At 43.6% G+C, this 18,496-nt stretch overlaps 1 protein-coding gene across 3 annotated transcripts in view; it reads right to left on the bottom strand.

Moving 5' to 3' along the window:
• LOC114550980 (neural cell adhesion molecule 2) overlaps positions 1 to 18,496 on the bottom strand; it is a 344,160-nt gene that overhangs the window by 254,274 nt on the left and 71,390 nt on the right. For all 3 annotated transcript variants that reach the window (XM_028572034.1, XM_028572035.1, XM_028572036.1), the window contains exon 2: positions 4,190 to 4,503. In XM_028572034.1, coding sequence (XP_028427835.1) covers positions 4,190 to 4,241 — 52 coding nt within the window. In that variant the 5' untranslated portion in view covers positions 4,242 to 4,503. The remainder of the gene's footprint in view (positions 1 to 4,189; positions 4,504 to 18,496) is intronic.

Here is an 18,496-nt window from a genome sequence, read left to right as displayed (position 1 = left end):
ACCCCGACTGCTTAGTGTATCTACATTTTCTTGGCTTCTGGTTGGCAGAGACTCCCCGAGGAGTACATTAGTCACTTCCACGATAATAGTGGGTAATCTGAGTGAATATAGGCCGAGGTTGGCAGAGGGCATTATTGAACATGCTGCTGTTTTTGCTCCATGCATCGCAAATAACTGAAGGTTTTTCAAAACCAAAAGCCAAATATTCCCCGACTGAAGCTTTTTGTTGGGAATGTGATCTCTCTTCTCAGTACCTCTGCTATTGCCTGTTACTTAAAGCCCAAAATGTGTCATTAATAGACAATACATCTTCAAATAAGTGTGAATATATTTGCAGCACAGTTCTCTTAATCCCTGATACTAAACTATGTTAACTGAGCTGTGAGCTAATGACTGCACAGCTTGAGGACGACCTCTTAACTTAAAGTAGTTATGTCCATGGACGTATTATGAAACAATAGATCCTTAAGGCACAGGCATGTCAAAGGGTAGTTGTTTGTGTCTTTTTGTGTGTCTTTGTAGTTATTTTATGTCTCTTGGTGGTAATGCTGAGTCTCTTGTGGTCATTTAGTCTCTTTGTGGTCTTTAGGAGTCTCATTGCAGTCGGCTTGAATCTCTTTATGGATGTTTTGTTTCTTTGTGGTCTGTAGTTATGCATAGATTAGTTTATTCAAGAGAATATGTATTTCCCGGAACTGCTAAAACCAGGCATTTGGGCAAAGTTTTAGTCACACAGCCTACTCTTTAATAATTGAATAGTTCTACAGTCTTTGAATTTGTAAATAGACTGGAACATATGCACGTAGGAGTTAGAAAAATATGGCAACGTCATATCTCAAAACCACTGCTCATTTCCTTTCGGTCTTCCTGCCATTTTATTCTCAAAAAAGCTGACAACAACCCTTGCTGCACAGATGCTTGGCAGTGTTTTTCTCATATATCCAGGTGTTGAGAATATAACACTCTCCTCCTTGTCTTATATGCAGTGTACCAATGCAATGCTTAGGCCTGAACTGGGTGGATTGAGCGCTAAAGGGCACACATGAGAAATAAAAAGCTTGCAGGCAAATAAATAGCATATCCATAACACCGAGATTGCCCTTTGTACAATTCAGAGGCCTGCTGACTCTAGTCGTTCCTTAAATTGATTTCTCATATGCGGCCGCCTTGAGGGGGCGATTCCATTTTCATATATACACTGGCTCTCTATATGTAGACTCTCTGTCCTAGTCTATTAATCAAATGATGCAATCAATTTTACCTTGCAGGACCAAGACACAGGCCATTTCTTTTGTGAACAGCTTTGCAGGTCTTTAATAGGAGTTTGTGACTGGTGTTGCATGGTGTTAAGAGTTGGGTGCAGCATTGTTCCACTATCCAGTTATGAGCATGGTACGAGATAAAGGAAAGCAGAAACCTTTAGGGTACAGATTTTGCAACAACACATAAGAAATATTCTTCCTGCAAGACTAGTGATGTGTATTTCTGAACGAATCTGCACTTCCCTTATAAATATTCACCAGGTGATTAATGTTGCGCGTGAGCCCCTGCATTTATGCTCACTCATGTAAGCATGTACATGAACCAGATCTACAGGATGTAAGCAAACCTCAAACGCATGCTTAAGCCCAGGCTCAGGGTGCAATGAGAGACACTTAAGCGCATGGGCATAAATCTTTTAAACCCTGAGCCACTGACATTTCCCCCCAGAGATACAGCGAAATATCTTAATTACGCCACTTAACATCAGATTGGCGAGTCCCGGGTGAGCCCAAGCAAGCATAATTCATTGTACTAAGCATCAGTAAAAGCCAAATACATAAAGCTTTAAGGATGCATGCTCAATGCAGGGGTAGATGGTGAGCTGGGACTTGAAAAGCAAACGCTTTCCTTCAGGAGCAAGAGGGGGTAGAACAGAGGATACCTGCAGAGTTAGTGTGGCAGGAGCCAAGGCACCTCGCTGACTCCTGTCAGAAACTCAGGCTGTAGACATGAATTGGGGAAAGCCACTAAAACCTCTTTTCTGGTTCTTTCACTGATGGTTCAGTGTCAGCTCCAAAGCACAACACTGATAAATACACTGAGAATTGAACATCCTACTCCAGAACACACCCTTTACCTCAGAACCAACCTTGTTATTTACATTACAGCAAGTTGTGCATTGTATTAATAGGTCAATTTGTGTGGACTTTGCTATCATAAAAAGCATGATATGAATGTAAATTGGTTGGTTGGGTGATGTAATACTACTGCAACAAAAGGAAAGTAACAAAGCAATGGATATTCCAGTTAAGGCTTATGAACAGTGTGGCCTTTGTTTTACCTCTGTGGGATGTTCCATCCTTCTCATCTTCCTCTCCATCATAATAGCAGTTTCTAGCAGTGTTGTATTGATTTAAATGGTGGAAACATGAACTGCCAATAAACTACAGTCCTTTTAAGATGTTGAGGATAATCAAACTGTCTCTGTGGCCTAAGGCATCTTACTTTATATGCTTCAAATCGTTATATTGATGTTCGGCTGCTGTTTCCATGCCACAAACCACCAAAACAAACACATTAAATCAGGTGGACTCCCATTTGATGCAGTTTGGTGCCAGTCTCCACATGGCAAGGTGGCTACTGATTTAGAGTTTAAATCATATGCAACTGTCCTCAAGTGTTAAAATTAGACTGTTGTAGTGTCAGAGAGACCCGTTTTGTGGTATAGTAAAAACTATAGTTCACTTTTGCTTGGGGACCCTTTAAACCTACCACGCTCCCTAAACCCCACTACCCTGAAGACTTAAAAAAAAGAAAATAAAATAAAAAAGAGCAGCCTGAGTGAACAAGATGCAACATCCTTTAACGGCCAGTGGCTTATGGCTTCACTCTTGGCACCACTTTGCAGCGCTCTACCCCCACCTGCCGTTGTGCGCCAGGAACCCAGTGTGGCCACACTGCAAAAAATGTCCCATCTAAAAACTCTTTGTTTTTAACTCGAGACCTTTTGTTTTCTTTAAACAACTGGAAAAATCTCGCCACGGGGGAAAAGATAACCCGTCTTGTCCATGCAAATTAACTTGTTGCAACAGAAACAGAAATAGTTTCTGCATGTGCGTTGGCGCTGAAAGGGATACGCTATTCTCATCCTGCAAGCAAATACTTTTTCGCTTCAAGAAATGGATTACTGCTCAATCTGAAGCTAGAGGAGTTGGGTATTTTTCGCAGTGCACGCGGGGCTCAGCCCGCGTTGACACGGCGACGCGCCTCACTGACCAGGACTCAGTTATTAAGCAACATACATAAGAAAAGAAAAAAAAAAAAAGTCCAAAGGCGACCAAACGCTATCAATCAGCGCCGTTTCTAGCAGCACTAGTCACTCAGGTAACATCTTCGTTTCCCTCCGCGCGTGCAAGTCACACACACACGCGGGCGCGCGCGCAGAGAGACAATCATCCCAGTCAGATCAGGTGCGCCGCGCACGTGAAACCCAATTAACGGTGAAGTGTCACTCTGATGTCAAAAATGCAGCTCATATTCCCAAACTTTCCAAAGCATGTCCGACTGTGTGACGGCATCGTGGGCTCGGGATTATCACGCACAGCCTGCGCACAAGATGCACACACACTGGAGGAAGATGTTTCACCGTGCAATATATACAGTAGGCTATACAGCAAGACCGAGTGGACATGAGAGAAGGAGGAATCGAGAAAGGCGGTGGTCCAAACAAATAGCCTAGGTTTGATTCACAGATTCTCCATGTATGAGGCCAGTTGAAGTTGGAAGACACAGATTTTTACGATTAGAGCAAAATACAAAAATACTCATACCAAAACAATGCAGCACCCCAAACCAACCTGCAGAACCTAAACAACGAAGGTAGGCCATGTCAAATGATAAAGGTAACAGTTTTTGTCCGGAGAGTACAGTGTTTATATCTCAACAGCTCACCCAACCTAAAAAAGGGACCCCATCATAATCCCCCTTTTCAGTAAGAAAGCATTGTGGCCCCTGCAAGACGTGCTTCAACTACAAAATAACGTCCAGTTAAACAATCCACCCCTCTCTCTCTCTCACTCCACTCTCTTACTCTATATCTCTCTATCTCTCTCTCACCCTGCTGCAGATCACGATGGCAAAATGCACTTAACTTCCCCACAAAGTCACCAAGCTCGAGGGTTTCACGCACTCACGCACGCGTCCCTACCTTGACTGCCGCAGACGAGCAGCCCGAGAAGATGGACGAGTTTGAGCATCATTTTCGGGCAGGTTTCGGGCCGCCGGACGCTGCTTTCAGCTGCTGTAAAAAACGACAAGGGCGACACACACGCTCGGCTCCGTTCATCCGCTGTCTGGGGCTCCGCTGGCGACTGATCTGCCTCAGCTCCTTCCTTCCCTTCCTTCCAATACGCGCGCTCCCGCTCGTCGCTCGTTCACTGAGCACTGAGTTCTCTGCGCTGAGGACCCCCCCCCCCTCGTCCGCACCTCAGCACCACTTCTCTCCACCCTCACTGCTGAAAGCTGTTGATGAGAAGCAGACAAGAAGGAAAAAGCCAAACATGTTTACGTTTTTCACAACTTCACTGAAATATTCATAACATGTTGTAAAGTTGGAAGGGCCAGATCTTAAGGAAAAGAAAAGATCTACAGAAATAGAGTTGCCTAAATATTTAGCTAGAAATTCTGGCGACCATATCTAATACTTGTGGGTCCCTTCCAGCTATGGGCCCCTGGAATCCACCATCTATAATAGCACTGCCTATTAATCTCAGAAGTCCAGGCAAAAATGGCACAATCGACGTCTATGAAATTGCCCTACATGACTACATGTTTCACTGTGTCATTCACAAAAAGGTTTCTAAAGAGCTTCTCTCCCCCTGACATTTCAGGAGATAAGTGAATGAAGAGAAATAGTTATTATAAGTGATAATGGAATAAAGATAATGGCAGAAAAGTGAAGGGTGCCCAGATAGCTCAGTTGGTAGAGCGGACCCCCATATATAGAGGTTTACTCCTCGATGCAGCAAGTTTGACTCTGGCCTGCGGCCCTTTGCTGCATGTCATTCCCCCTCTCTCTCCCCTTTCATTTCTCCAGCTGTCCTGTCAATAAAGGCCTAAAATGCCCCAAAAATAATCTTAAAAAAAAAAAAAGTTGGCACTTGAAGCTGCTCTGGTGGAACTGCTAAAGCTCTGTGAGCTCTTTATGTATTTGCCAAAAGGCTGAGGAGCAAGTCCATTTAAACATTTAATAACAAGCTCTACATCATGAAAATCAATAACGTTTGCATTTTGCATATAAAGCGATTAGTGGATAACTTTGCAGCTACAGAGCCACATATTTCCCTCAGGATCTGATGGGAGACCAAAACAGAACTAAAATGAGAGTAAATAACAGACTAACATTTATCAGGTGGCCAGAACCACAACTCTAAATGAATGCTAATGTTTGATGTCTGCTCGATGAGCAAATAGGCAACTGTTTGCTAACATGTTCCCCATATAAACTTTAAAAAGGTGACAAGCTGTCATTGTTGTGTTAACAGCTTGTATTGCTGCCCCTAAGTGGCTAAAAAAGTAGCAAATGCAGGTTTAAACACCATAGGGCATTGCTAGAATCTGTTATCTCTTCCAAGTCTTAAAATACAGCGTCCAAATGTAAAGTTTAACTCTAGAAGAAACATCCTGGAAAGATTGCCATTGGTCCATAACAGAGCTAACATACAAACACAGACAAACTAGAATACTCTAAGAAACTTAAATACTCAATAGAAATTACATAATATACATTTTGATCTATCAGAGAACACTGATTACACCTCAAATGATTTATCAACTTAACATAATATGAATATATTCACAAGCCTTGGCAAACTTTGATATGTGAAGGCAGTGATTATCACCTCACATGGAGTCAAAAAGGGAGTTCTCAAGCATCTCTGCTGGGAACAAATGAATTGACAAAACACTGATCCACCTTGCCAAGGAAACAGAAATGAATATTATATTAAAATCTCTCTCAGTTGGGAATCATATGGTGTGTTATGCTGATGTATGCTGGAAATGGGGAAGTGTATTTTTATCCAAATTATTCATTGATGTCTCATGTGACATCATGTTTGATTACTGGATGGACTTCCATCCATATGGCTCTCTCCAGGTTTTATTTCAGGACAACTCATCTTTGGCCCATGACTTGACCCATAGTGCTGTGCTCTAACGGACACATGTCAAAAGGGCTCCATGGCTGCAATTCCCAGTCGTCGTCTGACAGACTGATGCAATGAGGCAACAGTGGAAGATAAGGAAAAGTCGCAACCTGCCTAACAGCCATCTAGAGGTGAGTTGTTGGCTCTAAGGATTTCGTTGCGGTACAATTTGTGTCAAGCTGTCAAATTGGAAACTTGGAAGGTGTGAAAAAAGAGAGCAACAATAATTTTTCAGTGAGGTCTGGCTGGAAAGCAGATTTCTATTTTCATTTCTATTTTTTACAACAATTTATCTTTAATTGATGCAATTTTAGAAGCCAATCATTGTTGCTTTTAACTATAGTTTTTTTTCTTACAGTACAGCTGCATTAAGAGCCATTTAATAGCCTTCCGGTTTCTACCTTGCCGAAAGGTGTGATCATTATAAAAGAAAATGAACAGGAAGTTCTCTTCTGCAGAACAAGTACAAGCTTTTACGGTGACGATTGGCTCCCGCTTTGCATGAGGGCACAATTATGGTTTGAATTGGTTTAACAGTGTGGCTCTTTGAGTCATCTGGTAATGTAAAATGTCTACATGCCCGTTAGCAGGACGGTGAAGGTGCAAAAGGAGACCTTGTAATCCAGCGTAATCCAACCTCTGTGAAATATTCTTGACATTACCTATTCAGCATTTATGAAAAAATAGAGAAAATAGCTTTTGCTTTCAGCAAGAAGGTCCTGAGCGGTCTGTTGTGCTTCTTCTAATCATGTTCATGTACGTTTCCTTGGGTGCTTTGTTCCACAGTAGTCCAAAGATACAGTACTAAACCACCACTTATTGCAACATTCATAGTGATGGTCAAATTACACACGTTAGTCGATGGAGACAGAGCATGGCCACTCGTCACACTTTTGGAATGGTAAGCGTACATATATCAGCCAAAACTATAATTTGCATGATTACATTGCTTTAAAAGGCACATTTTCCACTTGCTTTCAATGAATACAGCATAATCACTGCTGTCAGGGTATGCCCAAATGTATTTAGAGGCACAGTCAGTGTCACTGGTATGGATTCGCCACTTCACTGTTGCAAGGTATTGCATAATGCAGCTTCCTTTGTGCTAGGGGGGAAAAAAAGAGTAAGTGTTTTGCACCAAGTGGAAAAACTTGTGGCCCCTCTTAAAGTCAGACTGTCAGTGATAGCTCCGTCATCGCCGCTGTCACCTGAGCGAGCCTGTTGCCTTAGCAACCAAGGTAAATGGATTTGTTAAAATGGCTGAAATAAGGCGTCGCATGCACAGATCATTCATTGTTGAGGCGTTTGTAAAGCTTAAACCACTCAACATGTCACAGCATCAATTAGTGATGAAGACCCATTGTCATTTCAAGTGTAATCAAAGACGTAAAGAAGTGGTAGCACCACACTTACATTACAAAGCGTTTCAGTTTGACCCGCGATTATTACGCCTACATCAGAATGTGACAACACCGTGGCAAAATTAAACGTTTGATGTTGACACAGCGACAACCATAGTCTTTTCCCAGATGTCATTGCGTGGTGGACAAATAGCTTTCATCACATTAACTCGGAACAAATGTGCCTTGCCCTGCTTACTCACAAACACTGCAGTATCTCGATGCTTACCGTGACCTCTGTGGATATCACAACAAATACCACAAAATAGAGAGACCATTAATCTCTTCAACAGCTCAGTGCAGGGGTGGAAAGTAGGTATGTTCACTCCAGCACAGTACTTACTGCAAGTACAACTTTGAGGAATTTGAATTTAACAATAGTATTTTCAGCATTAGTATAATATTTCTATTCCACTACATTTCAAAGGGAAACTTTAAAAACATGCACATGAGGGGAAAAGTATTTTCCTCCAATATGACTGTGTTCTTCTATGAGAAAATGCTGTTGACATAAAAGTCAAAATAAAAATTTAACATGCTGTTCTTTCTGGGATTTGATGTAGATTGCATGTATATTGAATCTAATGTGTATAGAGTATCGACCTGTAATATGGCAGAAAGATGGGGAAAATGCACCACGCTTCGTTTCTGCCTTTCAAAATATATTAACATGTTTCTCTACAGATCTCCCTAAAGGAATTGTTTTTTTAATATATTCCTCTAATCTTAAAGTGACGAGCCAGCGGGTGTACACTGCAAGTCAAAACATCAGCTCCCTCGATACTATGTCGCACGATGCATTATAATGTTGTATAGAAGTAAGCTGCACACTTTCATGAAACAAACAGAGTTAGGCACATCATTGCCTTAAGTGTTTTTTTGTCCCTCAAGTGAAAAGAAAACATTGTGTATTTGGTGAAATTGAGGCGGTGACAAACAAGCCTGCCTCAGCAACTTCTCACACACAAAACACACTTTATATTCAACACAAGAAAAGCAAGATTATTATGATTAATGTGGTGCATGAATGTTTTAAAGCAAATGACAGAGCAGAGCTACTGGAACAATGTTGATTCAGAAAAATTACACATGCTTAGAGTTGTGTGTATACAGTAAATGGGCCAAAGTGATGAAGACTTAGATAAATTGAACGTCTGTCAGCCTAGAAGGGACTTCCAGATGGTCCTCCCCTTCAGAGCATGCTCAGACTGTCAACCTCAGCATGTCGTTTCATGGTGCCTGAGCTGAAATATTCACAAAGTACAGTATCTAAATTTGCATGTTAGGGTTATGCAAGTTCTGTTGCAGTGTTGCCCTTTGAAATTGTTTTCTGTGACCTTTTCTGTTTCACCTTTTCACCTACTTACAAAACTACACACGTAACAAAACTAGGGTTTGGATTCATCTGCAAAACAAATATCCCTCCTTGTGGGAATAAGTGATTCAAACTAAATCCATTGAAACAAAACAATAAGTACAACAATGGCAGCTCAAATTTAATGTGGCCTTGGAAAATGACAGTGTGAGTCGGTGCTATTTTTGGCCTAGAGGGGTGACCAGTCGCTCTGTCCGGGATGTGATTGAAAAAAAGCCCAAGACAGCCTCCTGACTCAGCACACAATGCGGACAGCAGATAGAAGAATCACTGAACCCCTTGGTAATAAAAAACCACCGACAGCATACACACTGTCTCTCAGTCTTTCACCAAATACACATGGCCATATCTGCAAAGCGCCTTCTGATATCTTGGAGTCGACTCTGTTTCCTCAACATTTCTATCCACACATGAATCAATTGCAAATCCCCTGGCTAATTGTATTTGGACAGTCTGCGAGCGCTGTATGCAACAAACAGATGCCTGTGGGAAGTGCCGCCTCTAGTGGCTTTCTCTCTTGCTATGCAACTATTGCACATTTGTTTGAAGCAAAGTGCCTTTTGGTGAGAGGTAAAATAGTTCTCTTTCAAATTTTCAAAAGAACAGTTGTGCAACTGAAAAGTATCTTTTTAAAATAAGGCAGTATGGAAGACAGATTCCCAGTGGATAGACATTTTCTTATCAGTTAGATCAAGGCCTCCCAATCTAACTTTTGCCAGAGTGACAATCAAAAAAATTAAAACACATTTGAGAGAAAAAAAAAAAGAGGTATTTTCCAACCTGAGTCTTATTCTCATAAATGTGGCAATGTGTCATGCTGGCTTTGCACTGGCCACATCTGCTGTAGAGATTGAATTCCAGAGTTTTCCTTCCTTCCTATTTATTAGTACACTTAGTTTTACTGCTTTTGTTGAAATTCAAATGTACTGAAGGGAATACTAACGCAATACAGAATGATGAATATATAATATAGCATCATGTCTACCATCCATTTTTTAATATAGCATGTTGGAGTGGTTGGTTGATGTCCTTGGGACATCTTATTGAGCCTCTACGAATCTCTGTTACAGAATGTATGCAGAATTTACACCATAGTTATTATAATATAAATCATCAAAAATTACATTTGAAGTTTCAATGCACTCATTTGGTTGGACATTATTGGCATTATTGATTGCTTCATGTCAGGATAATGATAATCAGGTGGAAAGATTCTGTGCGTTTGTGGCAAGTTTCTATGAATGAATAGGAAATACATCTTGTCTAATCACAATGCATTGCTGTACTACATATGATATGATATATATAGTACAACACGTTTATTCCATATGACCCAGCAAGTAAAGCTTGCAAGTAAAACTGCACTGAAAAAAGCGGCATTGTCTTTTTTTTTTTTTAACTGCAAAACAGTGACTGCAATTACAGAACCTTTGGCACTAAAATAGTCAAGAACATTGTTGAAAGGATTTATCATTTAATGCTTATTACTTTTAGAGCATCCATTCTGTACATATGTTAATTTTGTCAAGCACATTAAGCGCTCATCATTCTTTGAAAAGTACAAGACAGGTGTCAATGGATGAAAATCTCATTCTGAAGGAAAGCCTTTCATTCTCACGTTATTAGACAGTTCTGTGAGACAGCAAAGGGAAGATGATTTGCAGCTTAAATTAAAAGCATCACTTAAACCCATCAAATGTCCATAAGACATCATTTTTAATCTCAGTCCATTGATCCAGAGTGCCGCAGATCAACAACTGTATCACAGCTATTACATTTAAAGGGTTTCTACTGGATGATACCTGACAGGTCATAGGTTAACATCCATCCATCCATCCATCTTCGTCCGCTTATCCGGTGTCGGGTCGCGGGGGGAGCAGCTCCAGCAGGGGACCCCAAACTTCCCTTTCCCGAGCAACATTAACCAGCTCCGACTGGGGGATCCCGAGGCGTTCCCAGGCCAGGTTGGAGATATAATCCCTCCACCTAGTCCTGGGTCTTCCCCGAGGCCTCCTCCCAGCTGGACGTGCCTGGAACACCTCCCTAGGGAGGCGCCCAGGGGGCATCCTTACCAGATGCCCGAACCACCTCAACTGGCTCCTTTCGACGCAAAGGAGCAGCGGCTCTACTCCGAGCTCCTCACGGATGACTGAGCTTCTCACCCTATCTCTAAGGGAGACGCCAGCCACCCTCCTGAGGAAACCCATTTCGGCCGCTTGTACCCTGGATCTCGTTCTTTCGGTCATGACCCAGCCTTCATGACCATAGGTGAGGGTAGGAACGAAAACTGACCGGTAGATCGAGAGCTTTGCCTTCTGGCTCAGCTCTCTTTTCGCCACAACGGTGCGATAGATTGAATGCAATACCGCACCCGCTGCGCCGATTCTCCGACCAATCTCCCGCTCCATTGTCCCCTCACTCGCGAACAAAACCCCAAGGTACTTGAACTCCTTCACTTGGGGTAAGGACTCATTCCCTACCTGGAGAAGGCATTCCATCGGTTTCCTGCTGAGAACCATGGCCTCCGATTTAGAGGTGCTGATCCTCATCCCAACCGCTTCACACTCGGTTGCGAACCGATCCAGTGAGTGCTGAAGGTCGCAGGCCGATGATGCCATCAGGACCACATCATCTGCAAAGAGCAGCGATGAGATCCCCAGCCCACCAAACTGCAACCCCTCCCCACCCCGACTACGCCTCGATATCCTGTCCATAAATATTACAAACAGGATTGGTGACAAAGCGCAGCCCTGGCGGAGGCCAACCCTCACCTGAAACGAGTCCGACTTACTACCGAGAACCCGGACACAGCTCTCACTTTGGTCATACAGAGATTGGATGGCCCTGAGTAGAGACCCCTCACCCCATACTCCCGCAGCACCTCCCACAGTATCTCCCGGGGGACCCGGTCATACGCCTTCTCCAAATCCACAAAACACATGTAGACCGGTTGGGCATACTCCCAGGCTCCCTCCAGGATCCTTGCGAGTGAAGAGCTGGTCCGTTGTTCCACGACCAGGACGGAATCCGCATTGTTCCTCCTCAACCCGAGGTTCGACTATCGGCCGAACCCTCCTTTCCAGCACCTTGGAGTAGACTTTACCAGGGAGGCTGAGAAGTGTGATACCCCTATAATTGGCACACACCCTCTGGTCCCCCCTTTTTAAAGAGGAACCACCACCCCAGTCTGCCACTCCTTTGGCACCGTCCCAGACTTCCACGCAATGTTGAAGAGGCGTGTCAACCAGGACAGCCCTCCACACCCAGAGCCTTGAGCATTTCTGGACGGATCTCATCAATCCCCGGGCTTTGCCACTGTGTAGTTGTTTGACTACATCAGTGACTTCCGCCTGGGAAATCGGCGACAATCCCCGTTATCCTCCAGCTCTGCCTCTAACATAGAGGGCGTATTAGTCGGATTCAGGAGTTCCTCAAAGTGCTCCCTCCACCGCCCTATTACCTCCTCAGTGGAGGTCAACAGTGTCCCATCCTTACTGTACACAGCTTGGATGGTTCCCTTCCCCTCCTGAGGTGGCGAACAGTTTTCCAGAAACACTTTGGTGCCGACCGAAAGTCCTTCTCCATGTCTTCTCCAAACTTCTCCCACACCCGCTGCTTTGCCTCTTTCACGGCAGAGGCTGCAGCCCTTCGGGCCCTTCGGTACCCTGCAACTGCCTCCGGAGTCCTCCGAGATAACATATCCCGGAAGGACTCCTTCTTCAGTCGGACGGCTTCCCTGACCACTGGTGTCCACCACGGTGTTCGTGGGTTACCGCCCCTTGAGGCACCTAAGATCCTAAGACCACAGCTCCTCGCCGCAGCTTCAGCAATGGAAACTTTGAACATTGTCCACTCGGGTTCAATGCCCCCAGCCTCCACAGGGATGCACGAAAAGCTCCGCCGGAGGTGTGAGTTGAAAGTCTGTCGGACAGGGGCCTCCTCCAGACGTTCCCAATTTACCCGCACTACACGCTTGGGCTTACCAGGTCTGTCCAGAGTCTTCCCCACCCCTGACCCAACTCACCACCAGATGGTGATCGGTTGACAGCTCTGCCCCTCTCTTCACCCGAGTGTCCAAAACATACGGCCTCAGATCAGATGAAACGATTATGAAATCGATCATTGACCTTCGGCCTAGGGTGCTCTGGTACCAGGTACACTTATGAGCATCCCTATGTTCGAACATGGTGTTCGTTATAGACAATCCATGACTAGCACAGAAGTCCAACAACAAACAACAACTCTGGTTTAGATCAGGGAGGCCGTTCCTCCCAATCACGCCTCCAGGTGTCTCCATCATTGCCCACGTGTGCGTTGAAGTCCCCCAGCAGAACAATGGAGTCCCCCACTGGAGCCCCATGCAGGACTCCAGTCAAGGTCTCCAAGAAGGCCGAATACTCCGAACTCCTGTTTGGTGCATATGCACAAACAACAGTCAGAGTTTTCCCCCACAACCCGCAGGCGTGGGAGGCGACCCTCTCGTCCACCGGGTAAACTCCAACACAGCGGCGCTCAGCCGGGGGCTTGTGAGTATCCCCACACCCGCCCGGCGCCTCACACCCTGGGCAACTCCGGAGAAGAAAAGAGTCCAACCCCTATCCAGGAGTATGGTTCCAGAACCGAGACTGTGCGTAGAGGTAAGCCCCACCAGATCTAACCGGTAGCGCTCCACCTCCCGCACCAGTTCCGGCTCCTTCCCCCACAGAGAGGTGACGTTCCACGTCCCCAGAGCCAGCGTCTGCCGCCCGGGTCTGGTCCGTCGAGGCCCCTGACCTTCACTGCCACCCATGTGGCATCGCACCCGACCCCAACGGTTCCTCCCACAGGTGGTGGGCCCATGGGCTGGAGGGATAGGGTAAACATACATTACAAATATACTTTACTTGCAGGAGAAAAGATAAAAGGTAATCCCACTTACTGTCTAAAGACAACTTGGAGGATTCCTTGTCAGAATGAAATATTGGGTAACACTTTACTTGAAGGTATCGACATAATCATGACATGACACTGTCATAACTATGACATGACACTGTCATGAACGTGTCATAAATGTTATAAACAAGTGTCATTTGGTTTTTGTCATGACAAAAGACATGGGTGTCTTGATTATGACAACTTGACATTAATGAAAGTGACATTACCAGTGGATGTCTTTGTCAAGTTGTCATGACAAATACATCTTCTGGTAATGTCATCCTGTTTAATGTCAACTTGTCATTACAAAGACATCCCAAACAAACGTAATGTCAACTTGTCATGACCAAGACATCCTCTGGTAATGTCACTTTGATTAATGTCAAGTTGTCATAATCAAGACAACCCAAACAATGTCAACTTGTCATGACAAAAAACAAATGACACTTAATGACAGAAGTCATAAACGTTTATGACTTGTTTATAACGTTTATGACACGTTCATGACCGTGTCATGTCATAGTCATGACAGTGTCATGTCACGATTATGTCGATACCTTCAAGTAAAGTGTTACCAAATATTGTCTGTTAATAAAAATGTTCTGTAAGTCAGTTTCCTTCATACATTGTATTCTGATGGTGGCCATTTTGATGCACCTGTCTCTAAATGTATTCACAAAAGAGTGCATAATGTTCACATTTGCAGCTTAACTAAGCATATTTTTTATGTACAGGTATCACATAAGCATCCATGAGTTACTTTTACGGTCTGTCAGTTGCCCTTGTCACACATGAGCTGTAAAACTCATTTGTTTACACAGTTTATGGGGTCATTTGGTCATTAATTTAACACCACAATTAGGACTTTAGGCTGTCTGGATCTTCTCATCAATTATGTAGCACTTTAAAACTACAGGATAAGACTTTTTCCAAAGGCCTTTTACTGTTATAACCTCTAGCCACACACATAAACCCAACACATTATTTATGACACATTTTCTCTTTTTTCCACAATCTACTACCTACTGTGGTGTGTTGTGGAGTGTATATGGGATGTTAATTACAGCTGGACTAATCAATACTTTTATTACCATTGGGTCAAATGACTGTGTGTAATGTGAAAGGGGTCAGTGACAATTATCAGCCTACTCTGCAGTTCCCCTTAGCTCTACAAAACATTTTAGCGTCTTTCGACTAATTCAACTTCACTGTTTTGGTTCTCTGTTTTCAGCAAAGAAAAGCTCAGGTATACCCATTGAACACCACCTGCACCTCTGGACACAAACAGGGCTCCAAATCAAAGCTAATGACACTACCTGGCATTTGGGTGTATAAATCGGTGCCTGACTGTTGGCTGACCTGTTAGCCATATCAACGTTATAAGGTGATAATATGTCAATGTTGTGTTCGTTCCGCTTCCCCTACTGTTAAGTGGTTAAAGAAATAGTACTGCTTTAAGGTGAGGCAATGTGATTGTTTATGCCTTTTTGTGCAGTAAGTCATCACTGAAGTTGTTTTCCAGCAACTGACAGTTTTCCTCAAAATTAAAGTGTCTATTTCATGGGGTCCGTAATGATTCAGAATGATTTATGTCAGCCTACATCGGATGGCAAACTCAATTCACAATTTAAAAAAGTAAGTATTTATTAATGATGTACTCTTTGTCTGACCCTCTATTACTCAAACAGGCATTTGATCTTAAAAGGTCCCATGACATGGTGCTCTTTCGATGTTTTTATATAGGCCTCAGTGGTCCCCTAATACTGTATCTGAAGTCTCTTTCCCGAAATTCAGCCTTGGTGCAGCCACTAGAGCCAGTCCCACAATGAGCTTTCCTTAGAATGTGCCATTTCTGTGTCTGTAGCTATTGAGGAGGAGAGAGGGGGGGCAAGGTGGAGGGTGGGGGTGTGGCCTTGACCAACTGCCACTCTGCTCGTTTGAAAGCCATGATGTCTCTCTCTCTCATGGGTGGGCCAAATTCTCTGGGCGGGCAAAGCAGAGAAAGAGGAGGTAACCTTTCTCCTTATGACCTCATAAGGAGAAGATTCCAGATCGGCCCATCTGAGCTTTCATTTTATCAAAGGCAGAGCAGGATACCCAGGGCTCGGTTTACACCTATCACCATTTCTAGCCACTGGGGGACCATAGGCAGGCTGGGGGAACTCATATTAATATTAAAAAACCTCATAAAGTGACATTTTCATGCCATGGGACCTTTAAAGACTTTCAATATTTGAGCTCTGTTCCTCACGCAGCACACAGTACATGTTGCTGTTTTTATGAAGCAGCAACCTTTATTAGCACATACTTAGGGCTGTTCCTGAACATCCATACAGCAGGAGTGAGTGTGTGGGCAGTGGGATGGATGCGGGGGAGATTGTAGAGGGAGTCTTGCAGAAAGTAATCCCCCCAGCAGCACGCCAAGCGGGCCTCTCTGTGGTCAGAGGCTTTCGTCATCCCGCTCATTAAAGCCCCCCGTATCTCTTCTTCTCTCTGCTTCAAATTGCCTTCCCAGCCTCATACTGTGTCGGGGCCAGAGGGTCAACAGATTATTTTCTTAATCCCGTTAATCCGTCCTCACATCAGTCCGGGATGATTCTCACCATAATTGTATTCGCTGCCGCCTCAATTAGAAAGAAGCAAGGGTCTGCGGAAATGAGGTGGAATGAGACATCATGAATGATCAGCGGAGAGGACACACATGTTTGTTTGTGTGTGTGTGTGTGTGTGTGTGTGTGTGTGTGTGTGTGTGTGTGTGTGCCATGCGTGGTTAGAGGAGCGAACCAAAGTTCAAGGCTGTGGAGAGCGGTTGGATTAGGCTCATCGATGTGGGTGAAACGGCGACAATAGTTCAGCGAAGGGGGAATGACCACCGCCTGACCGCTTCTGTGCTCCTGTCGTCTATGGTGGCCCAAGCTGATAGCATAGTGTTGAAGGACTGAACCATTGGGTGCAGTGACATGTGTGTCAGAGTGTATCAAAAGATTTAAGTCAAAGATACGACTGCTCCCATACACGTACGTGTGAAGTGTGGAGATAATTTGTAAATATCATGAGTTCACAGTGCATAAGCATCTGTGTGCTTCTTTCTGCTTCTCCTATTATCCCTGTCAGTGTGATGAGTCAAAGGTTAACCACTCCTAATGGGTGGACATTATGTTAATTAGCCGATCTATTAGCATCCTGTCAGATTAGGCTCAGCCGACATGCTGCCCGGTCATCGGGCCAGAGGCTGAGAAAATCCAAGAGGGGTTTCAGCCCTTGAGAACTTTTCATTCCTAATGGCTCCACAATGTGTGGCAAATTTCTTCAAGCTGGGAGTAATGTCATAGGTAATGGCCAGGAACTAAAGACATCTAAAGAAAGTGGTGCACCACACTAAGGAGGCACTTAAAATGTTTGATTGTACCTGCAGTTAGTTTAAAGCTTAAACCAGAGAAAGGTGCAGTCTGTTTTGTATTTGCTTCATTTGAGTGCACAGTTTCTGATTTCAAGAACATTAGTGGTTTTTAAAGACAGATTAGGATTCTCATTGGACTTAATAACAGAGTCCCTGTGTAAACTAAGCTTTATGGATTCCTCCATTCACCCATCAATTCGCAAGCTAAGGAAAGTGGCCCCGATGCCCTTCTCCCCACCTTCTTCTTCCACCTCTTCCTGGGCGATCCCTAGGCGATCCTAATTCAAATGGGACAAATTATCCCATCAACTGGCTTTTTTCAATGCAAATCAGTCTCTTTCAGTTGTCACCCTGTAAAACTCATTTCAGCTGCTTGTATCCTATTCTTCTGGTCATGGTCAGAGCTTGGTCATAGCTGAATATGATCAGTGATCCAGACTTCAATTTTCTAGTTGAAAGGTCAACCAACTTGCAAATCCAGTTTCACCTTCATACTTGACTCTTTGTCACAACAGTTTAGTAAAATGCTCCCAGAGGGTCAAAGGATTATTTTCTTAATCCAGTTAATCTGTCCTCACATCAGTCTGGGATGAAAATACTGCCAACTAGGGGTGGAGAAAAAAATAAAAATAAAAATCATATGTACTGTGATTAAAAAAAAAAAAAATGTCAATGATTCCCCTAAATATGTTCTGTTTATACGGTACTGCTGGCGGCGACTCCATTTCCAATAAAACTGATTGAAAGCAGAAAATGCAGAATATACCTGTTATGTACTTCTTCACAAATGAAATAAATGTCAGACTGACTCACTGACATAAAAACAATTAGTTTTTAGAAATGTCTAATGATATATTGTCTCTAGAAGTGTATTATTCAACTTCTGATTTTATTAAAGAAGGAAAAGAAAATCGCAATACTCAATACTATAGAATTACAATAATTCTAGAATCGCAATAAATGAAATCGCACCAATGTATCATGAAAGAACTGAATCGGGACAAAAGCATATTGTCTCAGCCCTACTACTGACACGGTACCAATCTGCCGGTTGATCTCCTGATTTTCGTCAATTTGAGGGTGCAACTGACTCCAAAAGTGAAGGGAACAATCCACCGTTTCTTAACAGAGTACCTTAGAATTAGGGGTGCTGACACTTATCCCAGCCACTTCAAATTTTGCTGCAAATTTGCCCCGGTGCAAAGTCACAGATTGATTA

The sequence above is a fragment of the Perca flavescens genome, chromosome 24 (assembly GCF_004354835.1).
Source record: "Perca flavescens isolate YP-PL-M2 chromosome 24, PFLA_1.0, whole genome shotgun sequence".
NCBI classification, from domain to species: domain Eukaryota; kingdom Metazoa; phylum Chordata; class Actinopteri; order Perciformes; family Percidae; genus Perca; species Perca flavescens.
This window is presented reverse-complemented; position numbering and strand designations above follow the sequence as displayed.